Below are 17,865 nucleotides of genomic sequence, written 5' to 3' on the forward strand. Positions count from 1 at the left end.
TGATGCTGTAAAAACGGGGTTGTGACGTCATGATTGACAGCTGAGAGCGACGTCTTCTCTGAGTGAAGTTGTCACTGAGGCACTAACAGACTTTTTTCAGAATTTTTGGGAGCAGATTGGAGCGTTAGCTTAAATTTTTTAGATTTCAATAACCGTTTATTTCACACCAACATAATGAATTGTTCTGCATCTGAGAGAGTGTTGACGGGCTTTTGATGTCGCGACTGTACTTCCTGCTCTACTTCCTGCTCTCTACTGCGCAACTCCAGTCCCGAAATCGCTACTGCGCAGACTCGGTCCCAAGATGTCAGCGACGTGCAGGCCGTCCGAAAGCTTCAAATCTGGCAAGCAGAAACGGATGATGTCGAGTCGTCCATATTTTTTTTACAGTCTATGCTACAAACACCAACGAACTTATAAGTAATCACACCCCCGAATGTTGTTTATTTATTTATTTTTGACATTTCTGTTATTAGTGTACAATGTTTAGTGTATTTGACCACATGCTATTTCAGCTATAGTCATGCAAAACACGTTTGTGTTTCATTTGGCCAGTGCAGTAGACTAGTAAAGGCATGGTTAGGTTTTGTAACGGGCTCATATTTATTATTATTTTTTTTTTTTTCGAAACATATTTGGTTATATTCATTCTATAATAACAAAAATTGAAATGGCAATGTTGACGCCATTATTTACACCGCAAATGTGACTTCTGCCCATAATGGTAAGGGGCGTGGCGTTTCCAGACAACCTGTGCTTGTAACTTCAGCCAATAAAAATTGGCCATCTAACCAATCTAAGACCAATGTGTTTTCGGAGGGATGGGCTTCATAGAAGCAGTAAGCAAATGAGCCGTTCAAACAGTGGAGACAGCAGTGTGGAAAAAAGGTAAAATATAAGAAAAATACAGCGTTTAAAATAAAAAAAAGAAGTATTAAGACTGTTATTGCACTGCAGTGTAAATACCATGTTAAATGAAGAAAGCAATTAATACCCTGGCATAACCACCTGAAACTACCACTGCTTCATGGTATACAGCACAGCTTTTTAAAAGGGTAATAAGAACATGAATAACAGAAAGCGTAAAGACAGGAAAAATTAAATGAGCATTAAGGGAACCTGGCAGAAAAAGAAAAACTGGAGAAAGCAGATTAGGCAAGTGTGTGGTTTGAGGCATGCTTTGAGACTCCTCAAATCCATAATCCATAAGAGCTGGGCTGCATTAGTGAAGGCCATGTCACCTGCTGTCTTTAATATTACTCTAAGAATGACAAGCAGAACTGCATCACAATGATTAAAGGGCGTGTCTGAGGACGAGGGTTTGAAGAGATCAGCCAGATCAGTGACAGTGTGCAGCAGAGCTGGGTCATGAAAATTAAAAATGTGTCCTGTATTGTCTTTCAGAAAGACTGTATAGGAACAAACACTTCTTAGCCTTATAAATAAATACAAAATAAAAACCTCAGCTGGGTGTTGGCCCAACCCAAGATAGAAATAATAAGTAACAGGACATTCAGAAAAAAAATCATAAAACAGATGTGACAAAGTTTAGTAGATGTACTGCACATCATGTGCTTTAGAAAGGGCCCAACAGGGAACATAGTGGGATTCTTTTCCCATGAATGTTGAGTAAAGACTTAATATTTGGCTCAGGGTCCTGCTCACCATGTGGTCACCATGCGGTATTTTACTATAATGACCAGCTGACTAAGCATTATACCCCTTTTTATACATATATTGATCATGCATAACATTATGACTACTTTCCTATTGGAGTTGGTCCCCCTTCTGCTGCCAAAACAGCCCTAACCCATTGACGCTTTGACTCCACCAGACCTGATGGTGGGCTGTGGTATCTGGCACCAAGATGTTAGCAGCAGATCCTTTAAGTCATGTAAGTTGCAAGGTGGGGTGTCCATGGACCGGACTTGTTTGTTCAGCACATCCCACAGATGCTCGATTGGATTGAGATCTGGGGAATTTGGAGGCCAATTCAACACCTCAAACTCATTGTGCTCCTCAAACCATTCCTGAACTATTTTTGCTTTGCGGCAGGGCGCATTATCCTGCTGAAAGCGGCCACAGCCACCAGGGTATACTGTTCCCATGAAAGGTACATGATCTGCAACAATGCTTAGGCAGGTGGTACATATCAAAGTAACATCCACATGGATGGCAGGACCCAGGGTTTCCCAGCAGAACATTGCCCAAAGCATCAAACTGCCTACGCCGGCTTGCCTTCTTCACATGGTGAATCTTGGTGCCATGTATACAAACGTGTATGTACACAGAAAAAAATAAAATAATAAATGAATAAACTTATTTGGATAGCTTATATGAAATTAAGAAAAAACAATAATAAAAATAAAATAATAATAATATATAGAACTCAAAAAACAACAGTCATCATGTTTACTTTATCTACATGTTAACAAATTATATAAAAGGGGACCATATCTTTTTAAAGACTTCTGCTTTACCTTTAATTTTAGCAAGATTATAGGTAATCTCTTTTGTCCACTGTGAAAGAACAGGCCTTTGAATGTTTTTCCACCCTAATGCAATTACACGCTTGGCCTATAATAAGCCAAAATCTATAAGCGTACGTATATTTGCATAAACAGAGCCGTTTCCAGAATATATAGCATTAACTTCTTGATTGGATCTGATCAGCCTTCACTCCCCATGTGCATCAATGAGCCATGGCCACCCATGACCCTTTTGCCGGTTCACCACTGTTCTTTCCTTGGACCACTTTTGAAAGATACTGACAATTGCTAGATTGGGAACACTCCAAAAAGAGCCATCACAATTTTGTATCCGCTTAAATCCTTATGCTTGCCCATTTGTCCTGTTTCAAAAGCATCAAATTTGAGGACAAAATTTTCACTTGCTGCCTAATATATCCGACCCACTTACAGGTGGCGTGATGAAGATATAATCTCATTATGTTATGCCTGATCACTGTATTCTTATCTAAAATATAAATACATCTTTAAAAATGTTATGTGCGAAGGAAGAGATTGCAGGGTGATGCAAGAGACATTAAACTAACACAGCTTTGTAGGTTGACTGTCCGGAAAAACAGTCATTATTCAAATATAATAGTTTTGTAAATACATTTTAAACAGTGTGGACCTTTAAAAACATTGTTATATTTCAGCTTGTTTGAGCAACCCAACCAGCCTGAAACAGTGGCTCAACCAATGGTGCAAGTTTATTGTTGGACTTCATGTCTAGCTGCGCAATAGCACTTTGAAATAGTCAATTCCTTTTGGTGACACTAGTGGCACAGAAGGTACACACTTCACCTTAAAGTGTTACTTCAGTGATTAGCATATGGCTTTCTATCACTAGAAACCCTGGAGTATAATCGAATGATCGTGTTCTCTCTCCCCCAGAGATTTATGCATTTTATTTCTGGAAAAAATCCTCAGATGACGCAAATATAGCCAGGAATTTTTGGCCAGAGGCTAAAGACTACAGCCAGCAGAGGGAGCTATTTCCAAATGTTTTCGACCCGCACATGTATGGGGTTACTATTTTGCCACAATTCTGCACGCACACGATCATATTTTGAATGCGCAAAAGGGCATTTTGCAGAGAAATGTTCGTCTCGCAAATAAGAAAGTATTTAGAGTGAACGAAAATCAATTTTGCATTTAAACTTATTTGGATGTGCGCCAACGTTATATTTCACATGTGCAACGTCTCGTTTGCTTGCGCTCCGATACCCGCTCTGACTGCTCAGCGGCTTGCTTGCTCAACACAACTCAACGTTACAATATGACATAATTCCAGCCAATCAGAGATGAGACTGCTAAATTCTGATAGGCTGGCTTAACAACCTCTCACAAGACTCCCTGCATTACTCTACAACAGAAAAGGAAATATACATGGTGGAAGTATACAAGGAAAATCTAATTTAACACTGCTGTAAAGTCTTTTTTTAGTCTTTTCAGGTTCAAATGTCTACCATTTGACAAACACACATAAATATCTTATTTTTTCTAAATTTAGCAGTCTCATCTCTGATTGGCTGGAATTATGTCATATTGTAACGTTGAGTTGAGCAAGCGAGCCTTTGAACAGTCAGAGCGGGTATCGGAGCGCAAGCAAAAGAGACGTTGCACATGTGAAATATAAGTTTATTTTAAATGCAAAATTGATTTTCGTTCGCTCAAAATGCTTCCTTATTTGCGAGACAAACATTTCTCTGCAAAATGCTCTTTTGCGCGGAATTGTGGCAGAATAGTAATCCCATATACATTGGGGATGGAAGATCGCACTCACAGCTCAGCTCGCAGCTGCATGCATTCATGTAAACGGAGCAGCCGGCAGAGCAAAGTGAGTGTTTCAACTTCTCAAATGAATTCCTATTAAAAGTTAAGCTTCCAAATGCATGAACTGAAAAATCTCACATTTCTACTACATTAATGACCCAGTTTAAATACAGATTCATCTTCCCAGCACTAAAGTACCCCATTTAAGAGTCATATTAACAAGGAAGTCTGGAAGCTGTTGTGCCATTTCAGTATGCAGAGGTAAATTTGGTTAAGCGAGCATATTTGTTCAGATTAGAACTTGTTGGCATTCCAAATAGCTCAAGCAAACATCCAGAAGAGAAACTGATAAAGCAGATTATTGAACGACCTTAACTTGGAAAAAGCTTATTTAATAGTTCTGTTGGTAACAGACCTTGGGCTGCCTCTCCATGTCCTGGTTTAAAGCATTCTAAGACAGGCAGGACAGTGCATAGTTTATTTACATGGGATTTGGCTTATAGTTCCTGTTTGAGTTGGATCAACAGCTTTAGTGAGACTTGATCACCTTAACACAGCTGGCTCACAGTCCACATGATCTAGGCTTGAAATAATGGCGAGCCAACAAATATACAAGTTTAATCTCCCACTAACAAATAAATATACACATATGCTCAGAGTGCTATGGCAAGCAAGCCAAACATACACTAATTCTCATATAGGCATGTTAACATTGGTGCCTATACACACACACTTGACTGTCCACAATGGGCCTGTCTGAATCCTGGAAGAATCTGTTATAGTCAGAGCACTTGTGTCGAATTAGATGAATAGCCAGGGAGGGAAAAAATGCCTCATTTAACAGCTCTAGATCTGCTGCATGCTGCTCATAATCATTAATCTATCACATTATTGGGAGACAATTGTTTTTCCATGCTGTAAATCAAATATATTACTGCAGATGCTTCTCTGCAGCAGCCTAAAAAAATCTTCTTTATAATACACATTATATTTTTTCTGAGAAATGCATGTTCTTGCAGATGAATGTTCTCCAAACGTTTTGGCAAACATTTATTCCTACTGGTTGTTAGGTCATCTGAATAAATAAAAACTACCATTTACAAGTTTGGGTCAGTAAGATTTTTTTTTTTTTTTAAATAGTTTTTATTCAAGAATAATTTAACTGGAAGTGAGAGTAAAGAGTTTATAATATTAAAAAATATTTTCATTTCAAACAAATGATGTTCTTTCCGCTAAATAAATAAAAAATCAGCTTTGCAATCAGAGGAATAAATTACATTTTAAAATATATTGAAATGTTTTTTATCAAATATATGCAGATAGCAAAAGAGACTTCTATTAACCGACCTGAAACTTTTGAAGGGTAGTGTATCTACCTGAAAGATATGAAAAGGTTTAACACTGAACAATTATTTGAGCTCACCCTCTAGATTTCCAGGCTTTTCAGCAATGCGGATCTGTCTCTCTGGGACCACAGGCTCCCCCTCAGAATTGCCAATGTCAGCAGGGAGGAGAGGCAAACTGAGTCTCTCCTCTTTCTTTGAGCGTGGGTAATACAACGGCATCAACTTCCTGTACACTGGCTGGAAAACAGAATCAATGATAAACACATCCAGGGACAATCAATCATACAGGCACATACTAAACAAGCAGGAACTTGTTACAAAAACATTTTTAGAAGAACACATGAATCTCTGCTGCACAATACTGTAGTTTACACTTAGCTAACAGCAGCTTCTCCCACAAAATCAGCAAAAGTTGGCCTTTAATATGAGAATTTCATAATAAAATGAGAGAGCACAGCTGAGAGTTAAAGGATGGAGTCTGTTGCGTAACAGTTAAAATGAAACCGCACACACCTCCTCAACATCCGATACAGCAAACACCACTGTCTCAATGTTCTCACCATGGTTCTCCAGAAATCTACGAACAGTCCCTAGAAACATAAATGTGGGGAAAACACATTCTGATAAGATTCCTCTGAATTTCTTTAAAAAAGGACTGGCCTGACATGTGATGTACTTACTTTATATAACACAAGACAAGTAAAAGTAAATTACTTAAAGCTATATGTGTGGCGTCCTCCAGTGGATATGCCCTTTTGACTGTGCTGACCACACACAAACCCACAGAAACCATGGCATGTTCCCTGCGACAGAAACAACACAATGGACATTCACACACAAAAAAAATTCCATTTACTATACATTATATATAATTATGCATGGTTTACAGAAGTCAGTCAGCTGGTAAACATTTTTTTTCCATATAGTAGCAGACAGCAGGGTCTTTGATGAAAGGGTGTTACTGTCAAGTGTTACTGTCATCAACACCTTCCGTTGACACACACATTCATTCCCAAACAATAGAAGAATGCTGTTTATCTTTAGTCCCAAGTCTTTAGGCCAAAGGGTTTCTTTACATTATCACTAATAATATTTTTCAGGTATTGGACAGTTAAACGCCTTGGTGCCATGGGAACTGCCACCATATGAGTTCATTCTAAAATGACTGTATTTGACTGTAGATTTAATGTCCGATAAAATCTTAGAGAGCAACTGAAAGACAGATGACTAAGCATATTTTTACTTATTATAATCATACCAGATTATCCAGTCTGTGTGAGCAGACTGACATTTGACATTTGTCTCAATTTGTTGCAATGATCCAGCTTACTTGGCAAGCTGCATGACGTTTCTGTAACAGCTGTATAGAGAACTCTCTGCAGCTGTCCGGTACTTGGCTTTGTATTTGGGGCCAACTGTGTGAACGATAAAGCGTGCAGCCAAGTTGAAACCTTCTGTCATTTTTGCCTCACCGGTCCGACATCCTAAAAAAATATCAGCACAGCCATATAATTACATAGAAAACTCCAACAAAAAGATGAGATTATATCTGTACCAAAACTGTTCAAATACAAAAAGCATATTATATAAACATTTTAAGATCATAGCTAGATACACGTGACAGCCCCCCATCTACTAGCCAAGTAGCGCCCTCTACCTTTCAGTTTGAGTAGTTCATCCCGTAGTTCAGGTCCAGCATATCTGTGGATACTGTCCGATATGGGGTTCTTGTCCGTTAGGGTCTCATTGCTGGTATTGACGATTGCAGTGCAGTTTAGAAGTGCCACATCTCCATTACTGTAAAATGAGGGAATGATATAACCCAACATATATCACATACAGAACATCCAGAAAATCATATAAGGTACAAAAAAAGCTTTGAGTAGGCTACAAATATATCATATAAATAACAGTGTTGTTATTTGTAAACTAAAACCATTAAAAAAAATTGTTACTGAAATAAAGCTGGAATTATATTAAATATAAATATTAAATTAAGCACTTAAAAAAATTAGAAATGAAAGAAATTAGAAACATTTATTTAGCAACTATAACTGAAATAAGTACTAAAGTTCCTAAAACTGAACTACTAAAAATTACAAATGCTCATATTATATATATATATATATATATATATATATATATATATATATATATATATATATATATATATATATATATATATATATATATATATATATCAAAATATTAATAAATACTAAAAGGTAAAGTAACGGTCACAAAGCTACGGACTGTACGGAGTGTGGGGCACGTTCCGGCATTTTACATGTGCACACACACTATACATTCATATTGATATATTGATGATATAAAAGTATATATTTAAGAGTATTATGCATAAAAATATGAGGGTTAAATGTTGTGTAAATGTTAGGTTTGTTATGTTCGACTTCTCTATGATTAGGTATGTTCCGTAGGTGGGCCATGGCATTAAGATGGCCAGTCATAATCAGTATGGTGGTGGTGGCGGCGTGAGCCAGGTACTGCCATTTTGTCTGTTTGGAGTGTGTAATGTTAGTCAGCAATAGACTGTTGCAATTTGGCACGAACCTGGGGCCTATTGCACAAAACTAGGATAAGGGATTAAGCCGGGATATCTTGGTGATCCTGGCTCATTTTATCCGCTAATATACAGTTATCTTTCGTTATCATTTTCATTCTTGGTGTGAGTGTGCCTTCAATGTACGTTAACACAACAACGGTGTACTAAATTTCGCATGCAGATGACAAGATCACCAAGATATCCCGGCATATTCCCTTATCCTAGTTTTGTGCAATAGGCCCCTGTACTGTACTGTACTGTCTAATTTGATTTATTTTTGTTTGTAATGTTATTTTTCAGCACCAAGGGACTTTATTCTATTTTTTATTTAATTTTTTCAAAATCCTTTTGGCAAATGGATTCCTGTTGTCTCGGTCACCTCATTGCCTTTAACGGTTAAGGCTCATCTTCAACAGAAATAATACTAACAACATTAATAAAATATAGCTGCAAGCAGCCATTATCGGGGCCAAGCGCAAAGAAGAAGACAAGACATGCCAGCATGGCTGGAAGTCTCAAGCCAACTGCAACAATGAGCCATTAAGGACCTATTAAGTTGATTTTAGGCAAAATAGCAGTCAAATTTTAAATACAGTCAATAATAATGGTTTAATGGTTTATCACTTTCGACCAATAGGTGTCACTGTTACGAAACTGATGTGGTTTAGTCAGATTGAGATGACAATGACACATGCAAAGTTTGGTGTCAATATGTCAAAGCATTGCAGAGATACAGCCTCAAGAGTAATTTTTGCATCATGGCTCAACTCTGTTGCAGTGGTATATGAAAACTGTTTTGTCTATCAATCCGAAATCCATAAGTATTTGTCAGCATGGTCTGAAGACGATACGGATCAATTTTGGTGAAAATCGGACAAACGGTCTAGGATGAGTTTGAAAAAGTAGATTTTTAACAAATAACAAGATGGAGCACAGATAGGTTTGCAAAATATGGCAAAATTGGTATCTATCTTCTCGGCATGAGCCAATGAATGTATTATGACCAGTCTCATTACAATAGGCTAATTTAATCAAAAGTTATTAGCATTTTTGTACATTTTATTACAACTTTTGACCACAAGGTGGCGCTGCCCCGAAACTTTTTGAATATCTTCGGGACATAGAGCGGAAGACACATACCGAGTTTTGTAACGATACACTAGTGCATTCTTAAATTATAGCATTAGCATTTTAAACCGTAATACTGCATTGAAGTCAATGGGAATTTCATGTTTTGTTTTATTATAGCGCCACCAAGAGGCACAATCCCACCAATTTTTTTATGTGTCCTCGTAGTGAGCCCATACATATGTGTGTCAAGTTTGGTGAAAATATTTCATTTTGTTTTGGAGTTATAGACATTTATATGAAAAAACACGTAAAAAATGACTGACACCTGACTTTGATTGGATTTTACTACCCCTTACTATCAATATTTTGAGATTTGGGCATTAGCGTATAGCTATCGACCTATGTTTCCGAACTTCTGAGGCTGGTTTCGTCTCGATCGGACTAGCGGTTTCGAAGATATCAGCAAATGTTTTTTAAGCACTAAATTACAACTCTGCGCAAACCATATGCCGAAACCTGGCAAGTCTGGTATCGTTGGAGTCGGCAAGGATTCAGGAGACCAAAAAACACACTCCCATCAAAATATGTCAACCACACCCAAAGTTATAAGCGTTTGAAAAAAAAAATTCTCCACTAGGTGGCGCTGTTTCGAAACTTCTCAGGCTACTTCAGGGCATCGTGGTGATGACCCATACCAAGTTTCATAACAATCTGTTCATGCGTTCATAAAATACAGCATTTTTGCACATAATTCAAAATGGCCGACATCCAAAATGGCCGACATGGTAAAATTGGATATCAGTCGACTCGGCATGACGCCCTGAATCTAATGAGACCAATTTTATGATTTTTGGATAAACGGTTCAGAAGTTATAAGCCAAAATAGGCATTTTTCGTATCTCCGGACAGGTAGGTGGCGCTGCGCCGAAACGCTGCATGTTGCTTCAAGTCATGCTTGTGATGACATGTACCAAGGTTGGTTTGAATACGATAAAGCGTTGCGGAAATATAGCCTTTAGTGTGTTTTTGCAACCTCCACGTAAAATTTGTTTGTGCGTTTATTGAAAACGATTGGACGAATCAACTTGAATTCCATAACTTTTTGTCAACATGCTCTGAAGATGATCTGTTTCAATTTTCGTGAAAATCGGAGCAACGGCCTAGGAGGAGTTCGAAAAAGTAGGTTTTTCAGAAAATTCAAAATGGCGGGAAAATTTGCATACCGGAAAATGACATCATAGGGTGAAATCGAATCGGCTTGAGCCAAGGAATCCGATGAAAAAAGAATTTTGTTTCTAGCCCTTAGGGGTCAAAAGTTATAAGCATAAATATGAGTGAAACTTTGGACAGGTGGTGGCGCTAGAGGGATTGAGTTAGAGGCACCAAATTTGCTATAGTGACAGCTCAGACTGGCCTCTATGAGTGTGCCAAATTTCACAACTTTTTACCATACGGTTCTATGGGCTGCCAGAGACTCCTATGGCGGAAGAAGAAGAAGAAGCAGAATAATAACAAGCAGCCATTATCGGGGCCAAGCGCAAAGAAGAAGACAAGACATGCCAGCATGGCTGGAAGTCTCAAGCCAACTGCAACAATGAGCCATTAAGGACCTATTAAGTTGATTTTAGGCAAAATAGCAGTCAAATTTTAAATACAGTCAATAATAATGGTTTAATGGTTTATCACTTTCGACCAATAGGTGTCACTGTTACGAAACTGATGTGGTTTAGTCAGATTGAGATGACAATGACACATGCAAAGTTTGGTGTCAATATGTCAAAGCATTGCAGAGATACAGCCTCAAGAGTAATTTTTGCATCATGGCTCAACTCTGTTGCAGTGGTATATGAAAACTGTTTTGTCTATCAATCCGAAATCCATAACTATTTGTCAGCATGGTCTGAAGACGATACGGATCAATTTTGGTGAAAATCGGACAAACGGTCTAGGATGAGTTTGAAAAAGTAGGTTTTTAACAAATAACAAGACGGAGGACAGATAGGTTTGCAAAATATGGCACAATTGGTATCCATGTTCTCGGCATGAGCCATTGACTGTATTATGACCAGTTTCATTACAATGGGTTAATTTAATCAAAAGTTATTCGCATTTCTGTACATTTTATTACAACTTTTGACCACAAGGTGGCGCTACCCCGAAACTTTTTGAGTATCTTCAGGACATGGAGCGGAAGACACATACCGAGTTTTGTAACGATACGCTAATGCATTCTTAAATTATAGCATTAGCATTTTAAACCATAATACTGCATTGAAGTCAATGGGAATTTCATGTTTTGTTTTATTATAGCGCCACCAAGAGGCACAATCCCACCAATTTTTTTATGTGTCCTCATAGTGAGCCCATACATATGTGTGTCAAGTTTGGTGAATATATCTCATTTTGTTTTGGAGTTATAGACATTTATATGAAAAAACACGTAAAAAAGGACTGACACCTGACTTTGATTGGATTTTACTACCCCTTACTATCAATATTTTGAGATTTGGGCATTAGCGTATAGCTATCGACCTATGTTTCCGAACTTCTGAGGCTGGTTTCGTCTCGATCGGACTAGCGGTTTCGAAGATATCAGCAAATGTTTTTTAAGCACTAAATTACAACTCTGCGCAAACCATATGCCGAAACCTGGCAAGTCTGGTATCGTTGGAGTCGGCAAGGATTCAGGAGACCAAAAAACACACTCCCATCAAAATATGTCAACCACACCCAAAGTTATAAGCGTTTGAAAAAAAAAATTCTCCACTAGGTGGCGCTGTTTCGAAACTTCTCAGGCTACTTCAGGGCATCGTGGTGATGACCCATACCAAGTTTCATAACAATCCGTTCATGCGTTCATAAAATACAGCATTTTTGCACATAATTCAAAATGGCCGACATCCAAAATGGCCGACATGGTAAAATTGGATATCAGTCGACTCGGCATGACGCCCTGAATCTAATGAGACCAATTTTATGATTTTTGGATAAACGGTTCAGAAGTTATAAGCCAAAATAGGCATTTTTCGTATCTCCGGACAGGTAGGTGGCGCTGCGCCGAAACGCTGCATGTTGCTTCAAGTCATGCTTGTGATGACATGTACCAAGGTTGGTTTGAATACGATAAAGCGTTGCGGAGATATAGCCTTTAGTGTGTTTTTGCAACCTCCACGTAAAATTTGTTTGTGCGTTTATTGAAAACGATTGGACGAATCAACTTGAATTCCATAACTTTTTGTCAACATGCTCTGAAGATGATCTGTTTCAATTTTCGTGAAAATCAGAGCAACGGCCTAGGAGGAGTTCGAAAAAGTAGGTTTTTCAGAAAATTCAAAATGGCGGGAAAATTTGCATACCGGAAAATGACATCATAGGGTGAAATCGAATCGGCTTGAGCCAAGGAATCCGATGAAAAAAGAATTTTGTTTCTAGCCCTTAGGGGTCAAAAGTTATAAGCATAAATATGAGTGAAACTTTGGACAGGTGGTGGCGCTAGAGGGATTGAGTTAGAGGCACCAAATTTGCTATAGTGACAGCTCAGACTGGCCTCTATGAGTGTGCCAAATTTCACAACTTTTTACCATACGGTTCTATGGGCTGCCAGAGACTCCTATGGCGGAAGAAAAAGAAAAAGAAGAAGAAGAAGAAGAAGAAGCAGAATAATAATAATAGGAACACTAACAATTTCAATAGGTGCCTCCGCACCTTCGGTGCTTGGCCCCTAATAATAGGAACACTAACGATTTCAATAGGTGCCTCCGCACCTTCGGTGCTTGGCCCCTAATAATAGGAACACTAACGATTTCAATAGGTGCCTCCGCACCTTCGGTGCTTGGCCCCTAAATATAGCTGCAAGCAGCCATTATCGGGGCCAAGCGCAAAGAAGAAGACAAGACATGCCAGCATGGCTGGAAGTCTCAAGCCAACTGCAACAATGAGCCATTAAGGACCTATTAAGTTGATTTTAGGCAAAATAGCAGTCAAATTTTAAATACAGTCAATAATAATGGTTTAATGGTTTATCACTTTCGACCAATAGGTGTCACTGTTACGAAACTGATGTGGTTTAGTCAGATTGAGATGACAATGACACATGCAAAGTTTGGTGTCAATATGTCAAAGCATTGCAGAGATACAGCCTCAAGAGTAATTTTTGCATCATGGCTCAACTCTGTTGCAGTGGTATATGAAAACTGTTTTGTCTATCAATCCGAAATCCATAACTATTTGTCAGCATGGTCTGAAGACGATACGGATCAATTTTGGTGAAAATCGGACAAACGGTCTAGGATGAGTTTGAAAAAGTAAATTTTTAACAAATAACAAGATGGAGCACAGATATGTTTGCAAAATATGGCAAAATTGGTATCTATCTTCTCGGCATGAGCCAATGAATGTATTATGACCAGTCTCATTACAATAGGCTAATTTAATCAAAAGTTATTAGCATTTTTGTACATTTTATTACAACTTTTGACCACAAGGTGGCGCTGCCCCGAAACTTTTTGAATATGTTCGGGACATAGAGCGGAAGACACATACCGAGTTTTGTAATGATACACTAGTGCATTCTTAAATTATAGCATTAGCATTTTAAACCGTAATACTGCATTGAAGTCAATGGGAATTTCATGTTTTGTTTTATTATAGCGCCACCAAGAGGCACAATCCCACCAATTTTTTTATGTGTCCTCGTAGTGAGCCCATACATATGTGTGTCAAGTTTGGTGAAAATATTTCATTTTGTTTTGGAGTTATAGACATTTATATGAAAAAACACGTAAAAAATGACTGACACCTGACTTTGATTGGATTTTACTACCCCTTACTATCAATATTTTGAGATTTGGGCATTAGCGTATAGCTATCGACCTATGTTTCCGAACTTCTGAGGCTGGTTTCGTCTCGATCGGACTACAGTTTCGAAGATATCAGCAAATGTTTTTTAAGCACTAAATTACAACTCTGCGCAAACCATATGCCGAAACCGGGCAAGTCTGGTATCGTTGGAGTCGGCAAGGATTCAGGAGACCAAAAAACACACTTCCATCAAAATATGTCAACCACACCCAAAGTTATAAGCGTTTGAAAAAAAAAATTCTCCACTAGGTGGCGCTGTTTCGAAACTTCTCAGGCTACTTCAGGGCATCGTGGTGATGACCCATACCAAGTTTCATAACAATCTGTTCATGCGTTCATAAAATACAGCATTTTTGCACATAATTCAAAATGGCCGACATCCAAAATGGCCGACATGGTAAAATTGGATATCAGTCGACTCGGCATGACGCCCTGAATCTAATGAGACCAATTTTATGATTTTTGGATAAACGGTTCAGAAGTTATAAGCCAAAATAGGCATTTTTCGTATCTCCGGACAGGTAGGTGGCGCTGCGCCGAAACGCTGCATGTTGCTTCAAGTCATGCTTGTGATGACATGTACCAAGGTTGGTTTGAATACGATAAAGCGTTGCGGAGATATAGCCTTTAGTGTGTTTTTGCAACCTCCACGTAAAATTTGTTTGTGCGTTTATTGAAAACGATTGGACGAATCAACTTGAATTCCATAACTTTTTGTCAACATGCTCTGAAGATGATCTGTTTCAATTTTCGTGAAAATCGGAGCAACGGCCTAGGAGGAGTTCGAAAAAGTAGGTTTTTCAGAAAATTCAAAATGGCGGGAAAATTTGCATACCGGAAAATGACATCATAGGGTGAAATCGAATCGGCTTGAGCCAAGGAATCCGATGAAAAAAGAATTTTGTTTCTAGCCCTTAGGGGTCAAAAGTTATAAGCGTAAATATGAGTGAAACTTTGGACAGGTGGTGGCGCTAGAGGGATTGAGTTAGAGGCACCAAATTTGCTATAGTGACAGCTCAGACTGGCCTCTATGAGTGTGCCAAATTTCACAACTTTTTACCATACGGTTCTATGGGCTGCCAGAGACTCCTATGGCGGAAGAAGCAGAATAATAAATATAGCTGCAAGCAGCCATTATCGGGGCCAAGCGCAAAGAAGAAGACAAGACATGCCAGCATGGCTGGAAGTCTCAAGCCAACTGCAACAATGAGCCATTAAGGACCTATTAAGTTGATTTTAGGCAAAATAGCAGTCAAATTTTAAATACAGTCAATAATAATGGTTTAATGGTTTATCACTTTCGACCAATAGGTGTCACTGTTACGAAACTGATGTGGTTTAGTCAGATTGAGATGACAATGACACATGCAAAGTTTGGTGTCAATATGTCAAAGCATTGCAGAGATACAGCCTCAAGAGTAATTTTTGCATCATGGCTCAACTCTGTTGCAGTGGTATATGAAAACTGTTTTGTCTATCAATCCGAAATCCATAACTATTTGTCAGCATGGTCTGAAGACGATACGGATCAATTTTGGTGAAAATCGGACAAACGGTCTAGGATGAGTTTGAAAAAGTAGGTTTTTAACAAATAACAAGACGGAGGACAGATAGGTTTGCAAAATATGGCACAATTGGTATCCATGTTCTCGGCATGAGCCATTGACTGTATTATGACCAGTTTCATTACAATGGGTTAATTTAATCAAAAGTTATTCGCATTTCTGTACATTTTATTACAACTTTTGACCACAAGGTGGCGCTACCCCGAAACTTTTTGAGTATCTTCAGGACATGGAGCGGAAGACACATACCGAGTTTTGTAACGATACGCTAATGCATTCTTAAATTATAGCATTAGCATTTTAAACCATAATACTGCATTGAAGTCAATGGGAATTTCATGTTTTGTTTTATTATAGCGCCACCAAGAGGCACAATCCCACCAATTTTTTTATGTGTCCTCATAGTGAGCCCATACATATGTGTGTCAAGTTTGGTGAAAATATCTCATTTTGTTTTGGAGTTATAGACATTTATATGAAAAAACACGTAAAAAAGGACTGACACCTGACTTTGATTGGATTTTACTACCCCTTACTATCAATATTTTGAGATTTGGGCATTAGCGTATAGCTATCGACCTATGTTTCCGAACTTCTGAGGCTGGTTTCGTCTCGATCGGACTAGCGGTTTCGAAGATATCAGCAAATGTTTTTTAAGCACTAAATTACAACTCTGCGCAAACCATATGCCGAAACCTGGCAAGTCTGGTATCGTTGGAGTCGGCAAGGATTCAGGAGACCAAAAAACACACTCCCATCAAAATATGTCAACCACACCCAAAGTTATAAGCGTTTGAAAAAAAAAATTCTCCACTAGGTGGCGCTGTTTCGAAACTTCTCAGGCTACTTCAGGGCATCGTGGTGATGACCCATACCAAGTTTCATAACAATCTGTTCATGCGTTCATAAAATACAGCATTTTTGCACATAATTCAAAATGGCCGACATCCAAAATGGCCGACATGGTAAAATTGGATATCAGTCGACTCGGCATGACGCCCTGAATCTAATGAGACCAATTTTATGATTTTTGGATAAACGGTTCAGAAGTTATAAGCCAAAATAGGCATTTTTCGTATCTCCGGACAGGTAGGTGGCGCTGCGCCGAAACGCTGCATGTTGCTTCAAGTCATGCTTGTGATGACATGTACCAAGGTTGGTTTGAATACGATAAAGCGTTGCGGAGATATAGCCTTTAGTGTGTTTTTGCAACCTCCACGTAAAATTTGTTTGTGCGTTTATTGAAAACGATTGGACGAATCAACTTGAATTCCATAACTTTTTGTCAACATGCTCTGAAGATGATCTGTTTCAATTTTCGTGAAAATCGGAGCAACGGCCTAGGAGGAGTTCGAAAAAGTAGGTTTTTCAGAAAATTCAAAATGGCGGGAAAATTTGCATACCGGAAAATGACATCATAGGGTGAAATCGAATCGGCTTGAGCCAAGGAATCCGATGAAAAAAGAATTTTGTTTCTAGCCCTTAGGGGTCAAAAGTTATAAGCATAAATATGAGTGAAACTTTGGACAGGTGGTGGCGCTAGAGGGATTGAGTTAGAGGCACCAAATTTGCTATAGTGACAGCTCAGACTGGCCTCTATGAGTGTGCCAAATTTCACAACTTTTTACCATACGGTTCTATGGGCTGCCAGAGACTCCTATGGCGGAAGAAGAAGAAGAAGAAGAAGAAGAAGAAGAAGAAGAAGCAGAATAATAATAATAGGAACACTAACGATTTCAATAGGTGCCTCCGCACCTTCGGTGCTTGGCCCCTAAATATAGCTGCAAGCAGCCATTATCGGGGCCAAGCGCAAAGAAGAAGACAAGACATGCCAGCATGGCTGGAAGTCTCAAGCCAACTGCAACAATGAGCCATTAAGGACCTATTAAGTTGATTTTAGGCAAAATAGCAGTCAAATTTTAAATACAGTCAATAATAATGGTTTAATGGTTTATCACTTTCGACCAATAGGTGTCACTGTTACGAAACTGATGTGGTTTAGTCAGATTGAGATGACAATGACACATGCAAAGTTTGGTGTCAATATGTCAAAGCATTGCAGAGATACAGCCTCAAGAGTAATTTTTGCATCATGGCTCAACTCTGTTGCAGTGGTATATGAAAACTGTTTTGTCTATCAATCCGAAATCCATAAGTATTTGTCAGCATGGTCTGAA

General features: G+C 38.5%; 1 protein-coding gene across 1 annotated transcript in view; it reads right to left on the minus strand.

Moving 5' to 3' along the window:
- The window catches only part of gdap2 (ganglioside induced differentiation associated protein 2), a 106,397-nt gene that overhangs the window by 17,105 nt on the left and 71,427 nt on the right, over positions 1 to 17,865 (minus strand). Inside the window, exons 3-7 of the mRNA XM_067443620.1 lie at positions 7,287 to 7,426; positions 6,960 to 7,113; positions 6,344 to 6,432; positions 6,143 to 6,219; positions 5,707 to 5,866 (exon numbers count right to left, since the gene is read on the minus strand). Coding sequence (XP_067299721.1) covers positions 5,707 to 5,866; positions 6,143 to 6,219; positions 6,344 to 6,432; positions 6,960 to 7,113; positions 7,287 to 7,426 — 620 coding nt within the window. The remainder of the gene's footprint in view (positions 1 to 5,706; positions 5,867 to 6,142; positions 6,220 to 6,343; positions 6,433 to 6,959; positions 7,114 to 7,286; positions 7,427 to 17,865) is intronic.

The sequence above is a fragment of the Pseudorasbora parva genome, chromosome 5 (genome assembly GCF_024679245.1).
Source record: "Pseudorasbora parva isolate DD20220531a chromosome 5, ASM2467924v1, whole genome shotgun sequence".
NCBI classification, from domain to species: domain Eukaryota; kingdom Metazoa; phylum Chordata; class Actinopteri; order Cypriniformes; family Gobionidae; genus Pseudorasbora; species Pseudorasbora parva.